The sequence below is a fragment of the Sinocyclocheilus rhinocerous genome, unplaced genomic scaffold (genome assembly GCF_001515625.1).
Source record: "Sinocyclocheilus rhinocerous isolate Xijiao unplaced genomic scaffold, SAMN03320098_v1.1 scaffold584, whole genome shotgun sequence".
NCBI lineage: Eukaryota > Metazoa > Chordata > Actinopteri > Cypriniformes > Cyprinidae > Sinocyclocheilus > Sinocyclocheilus rhinocerous.
In genome coordinates, this window is record NW_015630348.1 from 3,347,413 (window position 1) to 3,364,481 (window position 17,069).

Consider the following 17,069-nt stretch of genomic DNA (forward strand, 5'->3'; position numbering starts at 1 on the left):
AACTGTGAGGTGACACTGCAGAGTATATTTTTCAAGTGTTTATATGTGTAATCGCTTTGTTAGTTGAATTAATTTGTTACCATACAAATAAATAACCGCTCTGGCGCTCCCGCGGATGGTTCGCTCGAGCGCAGGTAACGTTACTGCGAGTGTGGATGAAGAAATACTGAAGTTACAGTGGGCTTTATCATGATATCAAAAAATAATTACTGTTTGCTTATTAATATGATAGAAGATTTAATAATTTCATCTTGATAAAAAAAAATATATTGGTTTATAATCATTGTTGTGGATAGGCATCATGAACTTTTGCGGAGAATCATGGGTAAGGTACAGAGTAGATTCTGGTAAGAAACATTGTAAGAAAAGTGACACGAGTCATGAGATATAAATGAGAAAACCATAAATACAACACCCTTCAGTCTTGCTAAAATAGTAAATTTTTGCTGCATCATGAATAAAATCAGGAATCTGGTTTTGAGTGAAAAAAGTATTAATAAATATATTTGTTAAGCATTTATAATATGTGAGTTAAAAATGGCTCACTATTTGGCAGGTATTGCATTAAAATCACCCTTTTACTCATGCATTTATAACTGCTTATCGATTAATTACAATGCATTTGTAAGTGAGTTATTAGTCATTTATTAACACCTTTATAAACCCTTTACAAAGGGAACCTTAATGTAAAGTGTTACCAAAAAAATATTGAAACTATGACTAAACCAAAAAAAAAAAAGAAATGCAATCATTAAGGCTCTAGACAAGTGTTTTTCAACTGACCACTAGGGTGATCTCAGACAGGAAATAAAATCAAGCAATAGGCGTGGCGTCTCATCAAAACTTGAGCATAAATCGCACCAGAAAACACAAATAAATCATCGTATTTGCATTCTAATAAGCTATATAAATAAGTCAAAATGCACAAAAAGCTTAATTAGCACATTACTGATTCAATTAAACATGTCAATCTTTTATCTCACTTCTCACCATTGAGCTTTCAGTGGGGGGAATTAGGTTTGTGGAACAGCAAAGATGAGGTACACTGAATAGCACCAATGACCTTGCAGATATTTTCCACAAGCTGTTGGAATGTGAAATGATTTTCATCGGCGATGTGGAGCTCATTCATCTACTAATGACACAGACAAAGTCTGTAAGAAGAGTAAACACGAGGTGTTGATTCGCTCGTGCTCTACCTAGGTCTATAATTTTGCTCTCTGTTTATAGAGGCATTGACGGTAGACAGCGAAATCAAGTCAATTTAGCTCTTGAAAGAAAGTCATTTAAAAAACCCTCAGACAGTGTCGCTATTTGCAGTAAACACAGATGTATTCCGCACACGCCAAGGTTACAACTGAATACGGCTCTCCAGAAAGCTTGACTGAGGGTATTAGCTTATTTTCAATACGCTTTGAACATGCTTTGAAACTCTTCATCATTTAATAACTGGGCACATCATTTACAGAATTTAATGGGGCAAAATGATGAAACATTAAAAGATATCTGATTGCATTGGCAATGTGAAAAATAGCTGCATGCATGTATAATACATTACATGTGCTATGTGATAAAGCGACATTCAGAGAGCTCTCTGCTTCCTTATCCACTTGAAATCCTCAGTAAGTGGAAGACTGTGTTTCCATTTACACACCAAAGGTTAACACCATTTTGCCTCTGTTAACTTCAAAGCCATCTCTGCATTGAGAACTTTTTTTCTTGACACAATCCTCCAAGCTCTGAACCTACTTGCTCTGAATGATACCGGAAAAAAACTAGCTGTCGACAGAGGCGTGAGCCAATAGCGAGAGAGAAACAGCAAAAGTACAAACACTTTGATCAACAACACTGGAGATACATGTCCTTAAGCCTCATTTAGAGAGGGCTGCGATATACATCATGCGAAGTGTAGTCAGTATACGAGAAATCACTGATTTTACTAAAAGATAAAACGCACAAATGAAAGGGAAGATCATTTATGGATGCATAGTTGTTGGACTGTGTGTATTTGATCATGCTACATCGACCATGTTTTACAAAATATATGCATCAATAAGGAAATGCCTTTAATTTAGCATAATTTTGGTAACATTATAGATTCTTACAGATTTGTTTATCAATTTTGTGTATCTAACCGAGGTAATGAGGGAATGTTTTTACACTGATCTTAGTACAAGTTAAAATATATAGTTTAGTCATGAAACTCTAGATGGTGCAGGCTGACGGGTTGTTAACGTACCTGATGATATTCAGAGAGTTAAACGACTTGGCACAAGCTGATTGGTTAGTTAATATGCAAGAAATGTAGAAATCTTTGAAAGCTCCTCAGTTGGCTACATTTGCAGCTTACGATAATCACTAATACCTTGACGTATTCTATTGCAGCCTTTAAATTTTTATTCTGTCCACTACTGAGCTGATCCTTTGGATCACAACTTTTGGCGCATTTACATTTAAAGCTTTAGTAGGAAAACTTGGCAAGCTTTGGTTCTCATCCTTTTTATGTAGATCTATGTCTTGAGCTAGGCTTTAGAGACCAAAATAAACTGCTGCCCCTCCGTTCACCCAAGGCAAAAGCACAGAGACCAGAATGTTGTTACTATGCGAGCGATACTTGATGACTCCCATCACTGGGGCTTTGCAGCAGCAGTAATGCCTGGAAAACACTTTAAGAGCAGAGCGATTCTAAAGCTCTTTCTGGTCTCAACGCTTGCCTCAGGTCTCCCTGCTTGCCACATTGCAGGATGGAGTGTCAGATAAGTAATATTCTGCTTTCAAGACAAGAGCTCCTATGAGATCTGCTATGAATGAAGCGAGGCTTACAAAATAAATGCTTTTAGGAGGGAAACTGTTGTCCAAACACAATTTTCCATTATCTACCCCTAAAAATTCAAGGATCTTCTGTTAGATTTAGTCAAGCTGTCATGTGGGCTACACATAGCAGAGTTATTTTGCATTCGTTATGCACCTTTTCATACAAATTAGTGAACTAAAATGGTCTTCCGCTCAGAAAATCTCTAGTTTCTGGACCTTAGTCAATGGTTTTAAATGAAAACAACTCCTTAATAGTTCTCCTCAGGCAAGCTACATTTCTCTTCTCGTTAGCAGCTAATGCTGTTAATCAAAGTATCCCGTGCATCTGAAAGCTTGAAAACACAGAGCATTTGCTCTCACAAGCAGTCTGAATGCCACTTAGCCACTGGAGTATTGAATGTCTTCAGTCAATTTAGCCATTTTTAGTGAGTCTGAGTAACAATCGGGGTCATCATGTCCTCTCCCAGAGCAGGAAGAGGTTACTTCCTTTGCGGCTGCATGGCTCTGAACCCAGCTCTTAGATGAGCATTTAGCTCCATATTTTCTGTGTGAAATCTGTTTTACATTCACAAAGAAGTACCAGAGTGTGCCAGCATTTTGAACAGAGTTTGATGAATATTTCATGCGGTATCCTGTACCATATTATGACGGAAGATTGGCCTGCATTCTTACACTGCGAGGCCATTCAGAGGAACAATCAATTACGAGAATCATTGTGTGTTTTTCACTCGAATAGCAGTCACTCAAATCTCGCAAAGGAAGAAGAGAAAGAAGAGGAGGGAAAAAAGTGTGAGACTCCCCAGTTTTCTTGGGAAAGGTCTTTTGTCACCTCTTGGAGGTTTTATTTATAAACTCCACATCAGTTGTTTCCACCCTTCAGCACAGAGATATCAATCACGGTTGTGAGAGCAGAAGCTTGGGAGTGCTGCATCACCCAATGTCCTGAAAATGTTCTTTCGTCCTGTTGAAAGGGCTTTCGTTATTTCCTTTGGGACAACTGTTGGAAGCTTCAGAGCAAAAAATAAATAAATAATAATTTTTTTCCTGCAAAGTATAACAATGTCCCAAAACCCATTCAAATATGCACGTTGATCTCTTTCAACCTATGTCATGCCTAAATATAACAAAAAATTGCATGTTTCATGCCTCTGAGATCACTTTTTAAGCCAGCTAGGTGAGATAGCCCAAACAGAAGGGTATTAAACGGCACTTGCTTGTTGATTTTCAACAGATCATAAAAGCAAACAATGATTCAAAGTGCAATGTCCCAGTCCCTGAGCCTGCCTTACAATTGCGTGCTGACTAGGGAGAAAACGCAATTGCTCCCAATGCTCCACGGTTCCTCTCCCTCCTGAACATAGCTCTATTACCCGCACAGTAGCTCAGATCAAAGTGATTTATCGCCAGTGAGAGCTCAAGTTGTTTAAAATGGCTGGTGCGATTAGTCATGTATGCGTTGGCTCTGAAGAAAGGGGTGCCCCAGCAAATTAAAAGCAGCTGCAGATGCGAGTCAACCCCAGCAAGGTGGTCATACGTGGCAAACGACAGCAACTCGCGGGGGATCCGGGGTGGAGAAACTGGGTCATTGCGCTTCCCTCATGGAGAGACCCTCGCCTGTGAAGGAATTCTCAGTGAACCTCTGGAGTATAAATATAGAGGAATGAGCTTGCAGCTCTCCAACAATTGAGCTACTGAAATTCCTTCTCTATAATTGCTTGCAATTATGCATTTAAAATTCCACCGAGAGTCCAGTTTGTGCTATAAAGAGGCATTTTTAGTCGATTGAACAATTTACAGTGCCTGGGATGTGAAGTATGGCGTGTGAGTAATTAGATTTGTATTGTCTGCATCAAAGTGCACACAGGTAGCGTTAAGAAATATGTTCTGTATTACTGCATCACTCTGCGTCCACTAATGTGATTTGTACTGCGATGAGTGCCAACACACTCTCTATTGTTTATTATTTGTGGTGCACATTAAACGTAGCTAGTTATAGACAAGAAGTGATTCATACCCCTTCTGTTCTGCATCCAAAATGTCCGCAAGGGAGCTCACTTCTATTTTGAATAGTTAGCTGTGGCTTTCGGGTGAAGCAAAAGTTCATTTTAACTCTGCTGTTGACAGAGCTATAATAAGAACTGAAAGAGGCACAAAAGAGTCCTAGAAAACAAGATGCTCTTGGCCTCGGTTCCTTATGTAAACGATTGTAATTAAACATGCCGTGTAAATACACAAGCTTGTTATTATGGGATGTGTTCTAAAATCTCATCTGAGGTATCTATAATTTTCAGATGTGCCTTTGATGCTGGGCCTTTCATTTTAACGAACGGGACCTTTGTGGGTTAGCGTATAGCTGCTAGGCTACAAAGATATTGAGACCTCTCAATTTAGACAGATGTAGACTAACTTTTGGAGGTCTTTCAAAAACGATAAACTATAAACAGACAAAGAAAGTGGATAGTGCAAAAGCTCAAACTCCTTGAGGAATAAATGTCCCCGTAACACCATATTAGCTAGTGAACCATCGTTTTCCCCATTTTCGAAACAGACGACTGTCGGGAAAGCAACCGCTTGTCTTCATCGGACATCTCCAGATGCTGTACTAAATGCATCTGGCAGCCCTGAAAGCATTCCCTTCGCATTTATCTTAACTGTAATGGTCATACAGCCTGACAAGCCTTGTCATCGGTGTCTGCTTCCATAATTCCTTTGTCTCAGAACAGCAAAAAAATAAAAATAAATAAATATTTGCTTTTGTCCCCACACCAAACACAAACACAGTGAGCGGTCTGCGGCTAATACCTGATATCTGAGGCTTTTGAAGGGAGAAATAAATAGAACAGGAAAACCATTTGCATTTCATAGAGATGAACCTGTGATGGAAATGAACCCGCTGTTATCTGAACCATTCAGGGCAGATAAAATGGAATCAGACCAGATCAGGGCGGTAATGAAGAGCCCATCAATGGGCGAATTGTTATCTTTAGCGCACGTTGAAATGAGAATATCATTTAATTCCTAGAATAATAACTACACAGTAGCTCACACAGTGGCTTTTGACATGCATTGAGCACATGTGAATGCCATCTGCACCGCTGTCTCCAACTGATCTGGAGAAGTTATTTCCTGAGGGGATCTTCATTTTACAGCAATATACCCTGGAGTTTTTTTTCTTTCTTTCTTTCTTTCTTTAGGGTGTCTCGTTTTTTAGAGAATCCAGCTTTCATTATAGCTCATACACTAGTGTCACTTCATCTTTTCTATGAGATGAAAGCCAAGCTGTCGATCGAATGAAGGGTGTCTTTAATTTTCCTAATGGCAAAAGAAACCAAAGGAAGTAGGGAAGTTGTAAAAATGGCAGTGTTGCTGTGGGGGATGTTGTGACAGTTGCAGCTGTGTTCGTTTTGAATCTGCAAGAAAAATTTACTTCTTTTTCACTCAAAATAAAGGGGAAAAAATGTGGAAAACAGAGATAGGGAAGTCAGAGGAGGAGGAAAAAAACCTCTCATAACAACATTTCAGAGGGGAGCTCAACCCCAGGGAGGAATTTGCTGTGATCATGTGACTACCCATGTGAATAGTAGTTGTTAAATCATCATTCGCGGGAGTGCAGGGAGCGTGTGGAGAGCAGGGTTGCTGGAGAGAAGCAGAGGGGAAGAGACGACCGCACACCCTGCAGGTGATTCACGTATTGCAACCAAACCAGTGCTAAATCTACAGCTGTACTCACACTTCCTTCGTCAAAGTACTATATTTCAGCGCCAACTGAAAGCCAGTTAGTGTTTATTTCGTTGGGTGGCATCTGTCAGCCCTCGAGTCTGATGGATTTTTCACTCGCTTTGTACACCTAAAACAACAAGAAACCCATAAAGCACAGAAATAAAATAGCAATTCTGAGAGGAATATAGATATTCTTGAGGCGCAAGACAACTCAATTACTGGAGTTTAATCGCACTCCTCCGCGATAAGGCTGGCAACGTGGCAGTGCCGTTGACACTGGTACGTCTCAGGTCTTCTTCTCAGCAGGGTAAGGACACAAGTGAAGTCATCGTCTTACTTCTGAATGACAGCCATCATGTTGCGCTCTGACGGGCGGTCGTATCTCTAGGCCCTTAAGGACAGCGAGGGGACACGCTGTCATGAGCGCACTAGCCTCTCTCCTCCACTCACCTGTGACAGTGTCTGGACGACCTTTAACATGCGTCCTCAGGGTACAAGTAGGGCACGATGATGCAAACCACTCTCAGACTTCATTGGCTTCCTTGTCTGTTATTAATTCCCCTCGGGGTGGGTCTCTCCTGAGAGTCTCCGTATGCTTGGCCACCTAAGAGATCAGACATGCAGTAGATGAAAAGAAGTAAACAAGAGAACTATGAAAACTCCTCCACATGTTATCTATCATGAGTACTTGAAGTATATTAAAGCCAGGTGGCATCACCGGGAAGTAGATTATGGGTAATCTACCTGAATTCTCAATGCGTAGATTGTCATAAGTCTGAAAAGCTCCTATGGTGGTCACATGACGTACCTGCAAAAATGTAAACAAACGACTATGCTTCTCAAATGCCTCTTTTATAAAGTAATGAGTTTGGCAGGAATTGAGAGCTCAAGGCCTAGGCACTAGGGACGATTTTAACAATATATCATGAGCAGGCTCTGAACTTGCCAGTACATTCTTGTGATCTCCCAGGGATACAATATTACATTTTCTCTGTCCTGTAATACAGCTATTTTTTGCTGTTTTGAGACCAACTAAGCGAATCAATATCATGGACAAAAAAAAATGTCTGGAAAATTGTGACATGAAGTACAAGACCAGTTGAAAAGGAATTTTAAAAATAGGGCTGTCAATCGATTTAAAATAATAATTATTGAATTATTTATACATGGCATTCCAATTAATCAGTCGCATCATATTCATTGCATATATACATAAGGGATTCTCAACTAGGTGGACACTTGTTTACTTAATTTTTAAGTCATAATTTAAAATTAAGTTGTTCAGCATTTAAAAAAAGAGACTAATTTAACTTGTGCCCTCAACAACTGTTGTACAAATGGAGAACAGTTCTTAAATCTTCTGTAATCAAAATTAAACCACAGTTCATTATTTTGGTAACACTTTAATATAGAGACCAATTCTCACTATTAATTAGTTGCTTATTAGCATGCCTATTATTAACATATTGGCTGTTTATTAGTACTTATAAAGCACATATTCTGCATGACCGTACTCTACATGCCTAATCCTACCCAAAACCTCAAAACTCAACAACTAACTATTAATAAGCAGCAAATTAGGAGTTTACTGAGGCAAAAGTCATTGTTAATGGTTTGTTAATAGCGAGAATTGGACCTTAAAACAAAGTGTGACCATTATTTTATACTATCGAAGTATCAGACAACCACTACAGATTGAGAATCACTGACATTTATCAATATTTGCTAAGAAAAGCCCTAAACTAACCTTTTAACAGTTCTTTTTATTTGTTAATATTGTAATAATGTCCATTATCACCTCAATTTGCAATACTTTTAATGTTTTGTGAGAATTCTGGCATGACGATGATTAAATTAAATAATATTTGATCCTGTCAGGTAAGTAGCATGATCACCGTAGGCTTATTGAGTGTCTGAAATTTGAAAAAGCAAACACTGTATTACACGAATCAATGCAGTGCTCAAGGTATCTGCATGATGGTGCACTAATGAATACATTTATCTGTGTTTCGCCTTGAGCTCCAGTACTCTCCCATAGTGCTGAGAGCTAATTTACTTTCATTATCATTATTTCTTTGTAATATCTAGCCTTTTTTGTCATCTATTCCGGTAACTTGGATACAAGAAAGCACAGAGTAGACAAAATTAGTTAGGTTAAATATGCTAAAGGGGAAGGTCTTTTGAGGTTTGTCGTAATACACGAGAGTAACAACAACAACAAAAAAAGACAGGGAATGGGGATTTAAAAAGCTCTGCAATTTTAATCAATAAGAATGCCTGCAGTAACTTGAAGCTGGACTGACACTGACAAGGTCCTTCACAGGACACCCAGTTCATTAACTCTTCATTATGTTCTTAAAGGGATAGTTCCTGCCAAAATGAAAACTGTCATTATCAACCTCATGTTGTTCCGAAGCCATATGAATTTCTTCTGTGGAGCAAAAAAATTAATAAAAAAAATACTGTATATATAATGAAAATAAATGGACACTGGGGCTGTAACATTTCAAAAAGCACCTTCTGATAGCTCTGTGATGAACAGACTGATTGAAAGTTATTTCAATCAATAAAGCATCGACAGAACAAAATTACCCCCTCAAACTGCAGGAATAAACAAAGCACTAATAAAAACACTAATAAAAGCATTATATCTCCCCACTTCTTCTCAGTAATGGAATATTCTATAATTCGTTCTCTTTACAACTCACTGTAGTCCAATCAGTTCTGCTATTGCCACACTCATACACTTACGTCTTCACATAACTTCCTCTTTGTATATGGATGAATACAAATGCAGATCCGTGCAGAAGTTACTTTCAAGCTAATTTCAATACATTACACTCTCCACAACAGAGCTGACAAACAAGTCGATATTAAATGATGTGTTTACTGCTCTATGCTACACTGCATAAAGCACTTTAATAATCAGAAAACACGTTGATTTGTGACATTAATCTTAATGTAGTATTATATTTGTGTGTGTGCATCTTTTGCCTTATGTCTAAGCATAACATATTACTCAGAAATGCTACTGAGACAGATGAGGGTGAGCTCAGCAGTGTAATTTCTCATCATAACACAACACACACATAAATATTAATAGCAGGGTTTTCGGCTGGTGGGCATGAATCATTTTTGTAGACAGAGAGGAGCCACCCATGCATGCCCAAAAACAGCATTTAAGAAAGAGCTGAGATAAACAGCAGCGCTGCAAGGCCTGGCAACGAGAAAAGCCATATAATGCTTCCGAGACCTCAGACAATCAGACAAATCAGACATTTAAGTCAAGTCTACTTGAAGCGTACTTATGGCAACTAAAGGCAGCTGCCTGTTCACATTTATTAATAGAGGTCGTAGTCATGCTGCCCGTCAGCCTGAGCAAACTGACTGGCTTTGACAGAAGATATGATCCTTGTGTTAATGAGGAACCAGGAAAGATTCATAAAGCGAGTGCATATTAGTGGGATATTTCAACTAAAAATAAAATTTCTGTCATCATTTACAGAACAATGTAACGTCGTTCCAAACCTGTGTGACTTACTTTCTTCTGTGGAACATAAAAGAAGACTTTATTCTGTTTTTGTCCATACAATGGAAGTCAGTCGGGACCTTACTGACTTTCATTGAGTGGAAAAAAAAAACTTTTTGAGAAGCGATGAGAACTAAATCGGTGTTCCTAGATGCAGCATTATCTTGGACACTTTAAAAAGTATTATAAAAATAGCAAAACAAATGACAATTATTTAAAGCAAAACATTTCGCAAAAGGTTTCTTAGAGTTTAAATTACAGGTATGATGTTAAAAAGACATTTTTTATGTTAATAATTATTAAAGTATTACAAATACTTTACACTTTCTGGTTTTCAAACATCGGTACAATGAACTACAAATGTGGTTATTCTGCTAGTTCCTAAATAATAATAAAATAAAAATAAAAGCTACATTTAAAGCTACATTTACTTTTCTGAGACGTTTACATTTAAACATATCAACGTCTCAGAAAAGTAAATGTAGCTTTAAATTTAGCTTTCAGATCCCACTTGATATTTTATGTCATGCAGTGAAATCCAGTTTATTTTAAATGGAACATTCTATTGCTGCAGACAGGATATTCTAGTAGCACTGTGTTTTTAATTTGTTATGTTGGGTTGTATGTGTCCGAACAGGTATATGATCATCAGTATAAAGCCGTACTGGATGGAATGGAGACTGAGAGCATGATGGAAATCTATCCAGCGAAACGCATCGAGATGTTCAGGATGGGAAACGGCACTGACGAGGTCCTGGAGGTGCATGACTTCAAAAATGTAAGGGTTTATGACATACATGTGAAATATTTTCATTGTGATGTGAGAGATTCAGCTCACATTCCTGCAATCCGAGTCTCCGCCTAGGAACTGCATTCAAAATACAGACAGAACGTTTTTCTTCTTCACTCAGACTAATGATATTGAATCTCTGAAAAACACTGTGCTAAGCAAAAGCAAACTGGCAGCGATGACATCTCGCATCAGCATTCAGACACACTTGTTGCTGGCCCCATCTTCTTTCGAAATTACTATGGTCAGTGGAGCAAAGCCACAAAAGAGATTAGTTTCATTCAAGGCATTGCCATGGGAAACCAGAAAACAAGTGAATAGGTAAAATCCTTCAAATCACATGTTGATATAAATGAAAGTGGAGTTCGAGCACCGAGCCCTCTTCGGCACTTCTTGCAACTTCTGGCTCAGGGCAGACTTTGGAATTGATTTTTGTGAAGGAGGGATGTTGCAAGTCATTACACACACTAAAACTACAAACCATCTCCACAGAGCTTGGAGGCTACAGCCCATGAATGGAAAAGCAGTGGTAATGCCAACAGAAACACAAGCAAAATCTTTTCTCTATTGTTTTAGACAAGTACTCTGAGTGTTCTCCAGAAACTTAAAAGTAATGTTGAGAATTCCACAACAGCAGCTTATAGGAAAGCCAAGGAGACGCATCGCATAGACTGTGTTATGAACAAAAAGTCATAAAGTGTCCTTCAGCATGTTCCAGTGATATATTTTGCTGCAATACAATGTAGAGTACCAGTGAATTTCCATTACATTTATTTATTTAATGTCCAGAAATCATTGCGTATACTGCATATATAATTGCATATCATTCAAAAGTTTGGGGATTTTTTAATTACTTATTATTACTTTTATTCTACAATGTTGCAATAAATTGATCAAAAGTGACAGTGAAGACCTGCATTGTCACAAAACATTCTATTTCAATAAATGCTGTTTTTAAAACCTTCTATTCATTAAAGAATTCTAAAGTATCATGGTTTCCACAAAAATATTAAGCAGCACCAAAGTATACTTTCAAAAACAATTATATATTTTACAGACCCCAAAACTTCTAAATGGTTGTTTATGCATATGCAACTCTCACAATTGCGCAGCTTTGTTTTGACTTTGTAACTTAAATTTTTGAATATTTTACTCTGAGGTGGAAAGTGCAAAAGAGCTACAAACAAAAGGGTTTCCAAATGTACAAATGGCACATTTTTCTCCAACCGTTGTAGTCTTGTAAAAACCAGTTACAAAAGTGGCTGAGAGCAAGGCTTTAAATGATTTTGCCAATAATCACTGTCTATGTCCATCAGTGTGGAGAATAACAATGATTAGTTTGTCCTACAAGAAGACAAGATGAGCTATCTTACCGCCCATTTGATGATACAAGAGGTCGGTAAAGATGCAGGGAGAATTTCTTAACAAAGTCAAAGTCTGTTTATAACATCCTAATACAGAAACAGTATACTGCCAGGGTCAGTTTCCCAGAAACAGATTAAGTCTGATCTTAGATCTAGTAATGATGTTAAGAGTGATTCCTCAGTGCTAATTCGGTTTAGCGCCAGCCCTTGACTTCACCTGCATTCAGAAAGCAGTATTTGTTGTCTCTCAAACCAATAACTGGTGGAAACAGGTGTGGGCATCTACATACGAGTAATGTGCAAATGATTGGATCAGCGCTCCTTTGCCCTCTCTGCCAATTGCATCATTCAGTGCTTCCATTCGAATAATTGTCTCAGAGCATGCACACATTTAATTTGGCTAATAGCAAAGCTGTACTTCAACACTCTTTCTTAAATGACATTCTTTTCTGATTTTTTATCCCTGTAATGAAGAGTCTCTCCATTTTCCAGTTGACCAGGCTCAGCAATACATGCATTTCATCAGAAGATAGGTCCGTCTTGCGTGCAAAAGCAAACCATTACCAGAAATTGAAGAGCAATTTGTCACAATGATTTTTCGGCACAAACAATGCACTTTTCACTCCTCTCATAACTGTTTCTTCACTAACCGATGAGCTTAGGTGAAAATGACCATTGTTAGTATGCCGTCTAACAGTAAAGAGCACAGAAGACAGAACACATGAATTTATGATGCTTCCGTTAATACTGCAGAAATAATTCAGCTCCGACAGCATCATACTCGCTCTCACTTTCCCTATGCTACAGCAGCAAAACCAGAGCAACTGTGGATTACTTAATGTATTGCTGAATGCAGGGAGATATTGTTTTTATCCCTCCGAGTGAAGAGTTTGTAATGCGATAGCCTTTATTTCCCTTCAAAGACTACTTTCAGACAGTAAAGAACTTTCTTCAGATGCTCCTGCAAAATGGGTTTTTCTCTTTTCAAGTGTAAAGCAACAAATTCTGTATGGCAGACCATCAGCTGTGGCTTTCAGGAAAAAAGCTCCTCACTTCACCAAACAGATTAGCTTCGCAACACAGACCATAAGTGCTGCAAATCAATGGGCTTTGCCTACATATAAATCATGGCTTCGGCAGTATACCTCTCTACTGGCTGGGGCTGTAGACCAATAATCTTGAATTGGCTAGGAAATTATTCCCGTTGCTTTAGTTATATAACATTCGCTGTATCTGCGCTGCACTGAAAAGGCTTCGGGGTGTTTTTGTGAGAGTATTTGAGGTCAGATGCTGATATTTTTCAAATCATGGAATAAACATTCAATCTCATTAACATTTATGTCTTTCAAGGGCATCACGGGCATTCGTTTTGCCAAGCACCAGAGATGCTACATCAGGGCTCAAACCAAGGAGCTGCCCAAGCTGGACTCAAAGACCATCGACATAGAGGTATTCTAATCTCACCAAACACATCTTTCAGCGATCTGCTTCCTTAAAACATTTTGCAACAGAGTTCATCAGACTGCGAAAAATGAAACTCGCTCCAACCATCACCATTTATCCGCAATCCAACTAACCAGCAAACCCACGCCAACTCCCCAACCCACCTCCACCATCTCATCATCCCCTCCAGCATTTTCCACAAAAGTATAAACTTGGGTCTCCTGTGGCCGTGAATCCATCCGAAAGTCCACAATCCCATAACCCCTTTGTGGCAGACATCAAATGGTGTTTGCCGTCAATCCTGAACTAATATTAATTTTTAATCATCTCCTCTGAAGCCTCAGCCCAAATAGCCTTAAGGAGAGAGAGAGGGGTCCTTGGGAAAGGTAAGCCATTAAAATGGTATTTGAAGATGTTTGCTCCGTAAATTTCACTTGACTCAGGGCTGAAGTGATTCATCTCTGTTCTCCTGCTCTAATGGCTGTCTGTGATGCTCGGCAAGAGTGATGGGCGAAATTCTATCAATCAAACATACAATTTATGGGTGCCATGGAGAATGGCAGGCGGCTTCGAAAGCGCTAAACTCTCTTTCCGTCGCAGTTCATATCGAAACGGGAAAGTGCGGCAAAGTGTCGCGCCTCTCCGATTTGTATTAAAACCACAGTGATCTATTGTTGTCGCAAGTTCCCAGACATCCTCTTTGACTTTTGGAACAGAAGGTATTATAGGCAGAAACAGCCTGCATGTTCTCTCCCTCATCGTTTTAATGTCTAATCCATGTTTACAGATACTAATTGCGAAGCCAACTCCATATGTCGCTGCCATTTCTCCCTTTTTTTTTGCTCATTGTGAAACCTAATTAGATTTTTCGGCTAAGCTTTATTTCACAGATGTGAAATCAATCAGAGTTGGTCAGGGCTGAAGCAGTGGGGCTAGAGAGAGAGGGTAGACGGAAAGAGAGCGAGCGATGCGCCTGGTTCTCGAGGGGAGACGGGGACACATGGTGCAAGATGGAGCAAGCTGTTCCTACCATAAAGACGCAGCTAACCAGGAGAACATTCACACAAATGATCTCTCATTTATTGGATAAACAGACTAAAGTTATGCTAAAAATGCAAGCTGTGGGCTTCACACAAAGGTGACAGAATTATTTAGGCTTGCTAACTGCCTGTTTACATTCCTGCTTTCTCTAAATCTTTGATTATATACATACCAGCATGGAGGCTTAAGATAAATCAGGATGCTATTGAAACCAAAGACTGCTTGCCTGTGGACGATAGAGAGAGCAAGAGAGAGAGAAGCAGGCCATTCTTTCCAAGGTTGTGAGCATGTAAAGGAAGTAGAGGTTAAAATCCACATTATTAGCTCCAAGTGCAGCTGAGCCGCAGGGCATGCGACTGTGGTCCCAGAGCAAGCTACCTTAACACGCTTCACCACAAAACAATACTGGCTGAGGAGAAACTGCATGCCATTGATAAGGAAATAAAGCAGCCTGCGAGCACGACCAGGTGACAAGCATAAATTGAATGCTGCCAGTTTGTTTACCATTTTCAATTTATTCAGTCTGGGAAATGATGAAAGTGGTAATCCCTGAACTTCCCACTGGTCTCCAACTGCCCAAATGTCTACGATGAAATCATGGCCTGTCTTCCTGCACAGCCCTTGAGTCTCAGGATAAATTTGGTAACTACCTCTGTGTGTGCACCCTCTCTTTTCCGCATTGTCATTGCTATTTATACTTTCCATTCCAAAGTTTACATGTAGTTATGAATAATTGCATATAATTGCATCTTATCTATTATAGCCCTAGTTTTTAACGATAAGAATTACATTTATTTAGTGTTAATCTCTCCTTACAGTGTAAACATTTTCAAGAGAAGACAAAACAGCTGTTTTTATATTTTACAAAGAGAGATCATCACAAGTGAATCATCTTATTTGGCATTAAAATTCTTGGATCCATTAAGATCCTTGGCATTAAAAAAATGAAAACTCCTGGACTAGCCCAAAGAAAGATATTTGTTAGCATTCCTATTCATCTCAAAGGCATGCCTTTGGAAGAACGTGCTTTGAATTCTGCATTTCGCTCATGGGTACTCGGTTCTGGACACAATCGTTTTGAGCCAATCACCTGAGGTATACAGTATTGTTCAGAAGTTTGGGGTCATTTTGACAATTTTTTAAAGAAATTAACATTTTTATTTAGAAAAGATAAATTAAATCTGTTACTGTTTCTGTTTCTGAGCACCAAATCAGCAGATTTCTGAAGCATCATGTGTCACTACAGAAAAATGATTTCCAGATAACACTGGAAGAAAAAACGAATATAATATAATTCAATATTATATATATATATATATATATATATATATATATATATGATTGGTTAAAGCTACATTGATGAATGGAGAAAGAGGCATTTTGATGGTACGATTTCAGCATTGACCAGCAGGGGTCATACTAACTGGGCCATGCTAACCAGCTAAACCTTGACCCCTTGGTCAAGACATAATTCAGCTTTGCTTACTTTTCCCTTCAATGCCTCTTCCGTAACCTTTAGATGTCTCAAGAGAACCCACCCTTAAACCTATCTGGCTAATTTCTCAAAAAATGTGATGAAATGTTGTAGGATCAGTGCCCTAACCTTTGTTTACTCGTATGAAAGGCACGCTTTGCTCGAGCAGTCAAGATGGCCAATTAAAGCAGCCTACTTGCACCGCTGGCCCTCATTTTAATTTTAGGCTAAAACAGCATCCTTCACTGCTTGAGTCATGCAGGCTGTCCTCCTAGTCATCATTAGTTTAGCGTGATTTGAGGGAAAGGGAGCCGGAGAAAAGAAACTGTCTCAAAGGCGCAAAGAGTGAAGCTTTTAATCAGGTGGAACTGGGACCGCTACAGGTCAGTGCTGTGTCACTTCCCAACAAACAAGAAAAGGCACCGAAAATGACTTCTAATAAAACAAGAGCAGCGGGATGAAAAAAAGAGGACTGAGAGGGAGAGCAAATGGAAGAGAAAGAGGGGAATCTAATATAAATGATAGTAGCTCAGACAATAGCCTCAGGATTCTACATCAAGCTTAACTAATGTGCAATTAAGCTTTAGACTGGGAGAAAATCACCTTGTAAAAATATTTGTCATGTGAGCCGTTTCTCTGGTCTCTGCACTAATTAACAAGGGAATGTAGCAGAGTTTGTTTGTACTTCTATTTACACATAACTACAAGCACAACAAACATATACTTCATGTGATTATATTACCCAAAGATGCTTTCTAGATATCAATTAGATCAAACTGACATACAATCGCTATCATTAAGCAATAATAATTTACTTAACAGCTCATGAACTGCAGAACTAACAAATTAAGTACACTATTATCAGTTGTATAATTAGTTGTATAATGGGTGACG

General features: G+C 38.7%; 1 protein-coding gene across 1 annotated transcript in view; it reads left to right on the forward strand.

Annotated features, from left to right (window-relative positions):
- Positions 1-17,069, forward strand: part of LOC107740186 (tenomodulin-like) — a 37,509-nt gene that overhangs the window by 9,622 nt on the left and 10,818 nt on the right. The window contains exons 3-4 of the mRNA XM_016552531.1: positions 10,701-10,841; positions 13,568-13,666. Of these exons, the coding sequence (XP_016408017.1) occupies positions 10,701-10,841; positions 13,568-13,666 (240 nt within the window). The remainder of the gene's footprint in view (positions 1-10,700; positions 10,842-13,567; positions 13,667-17,069) is intronic.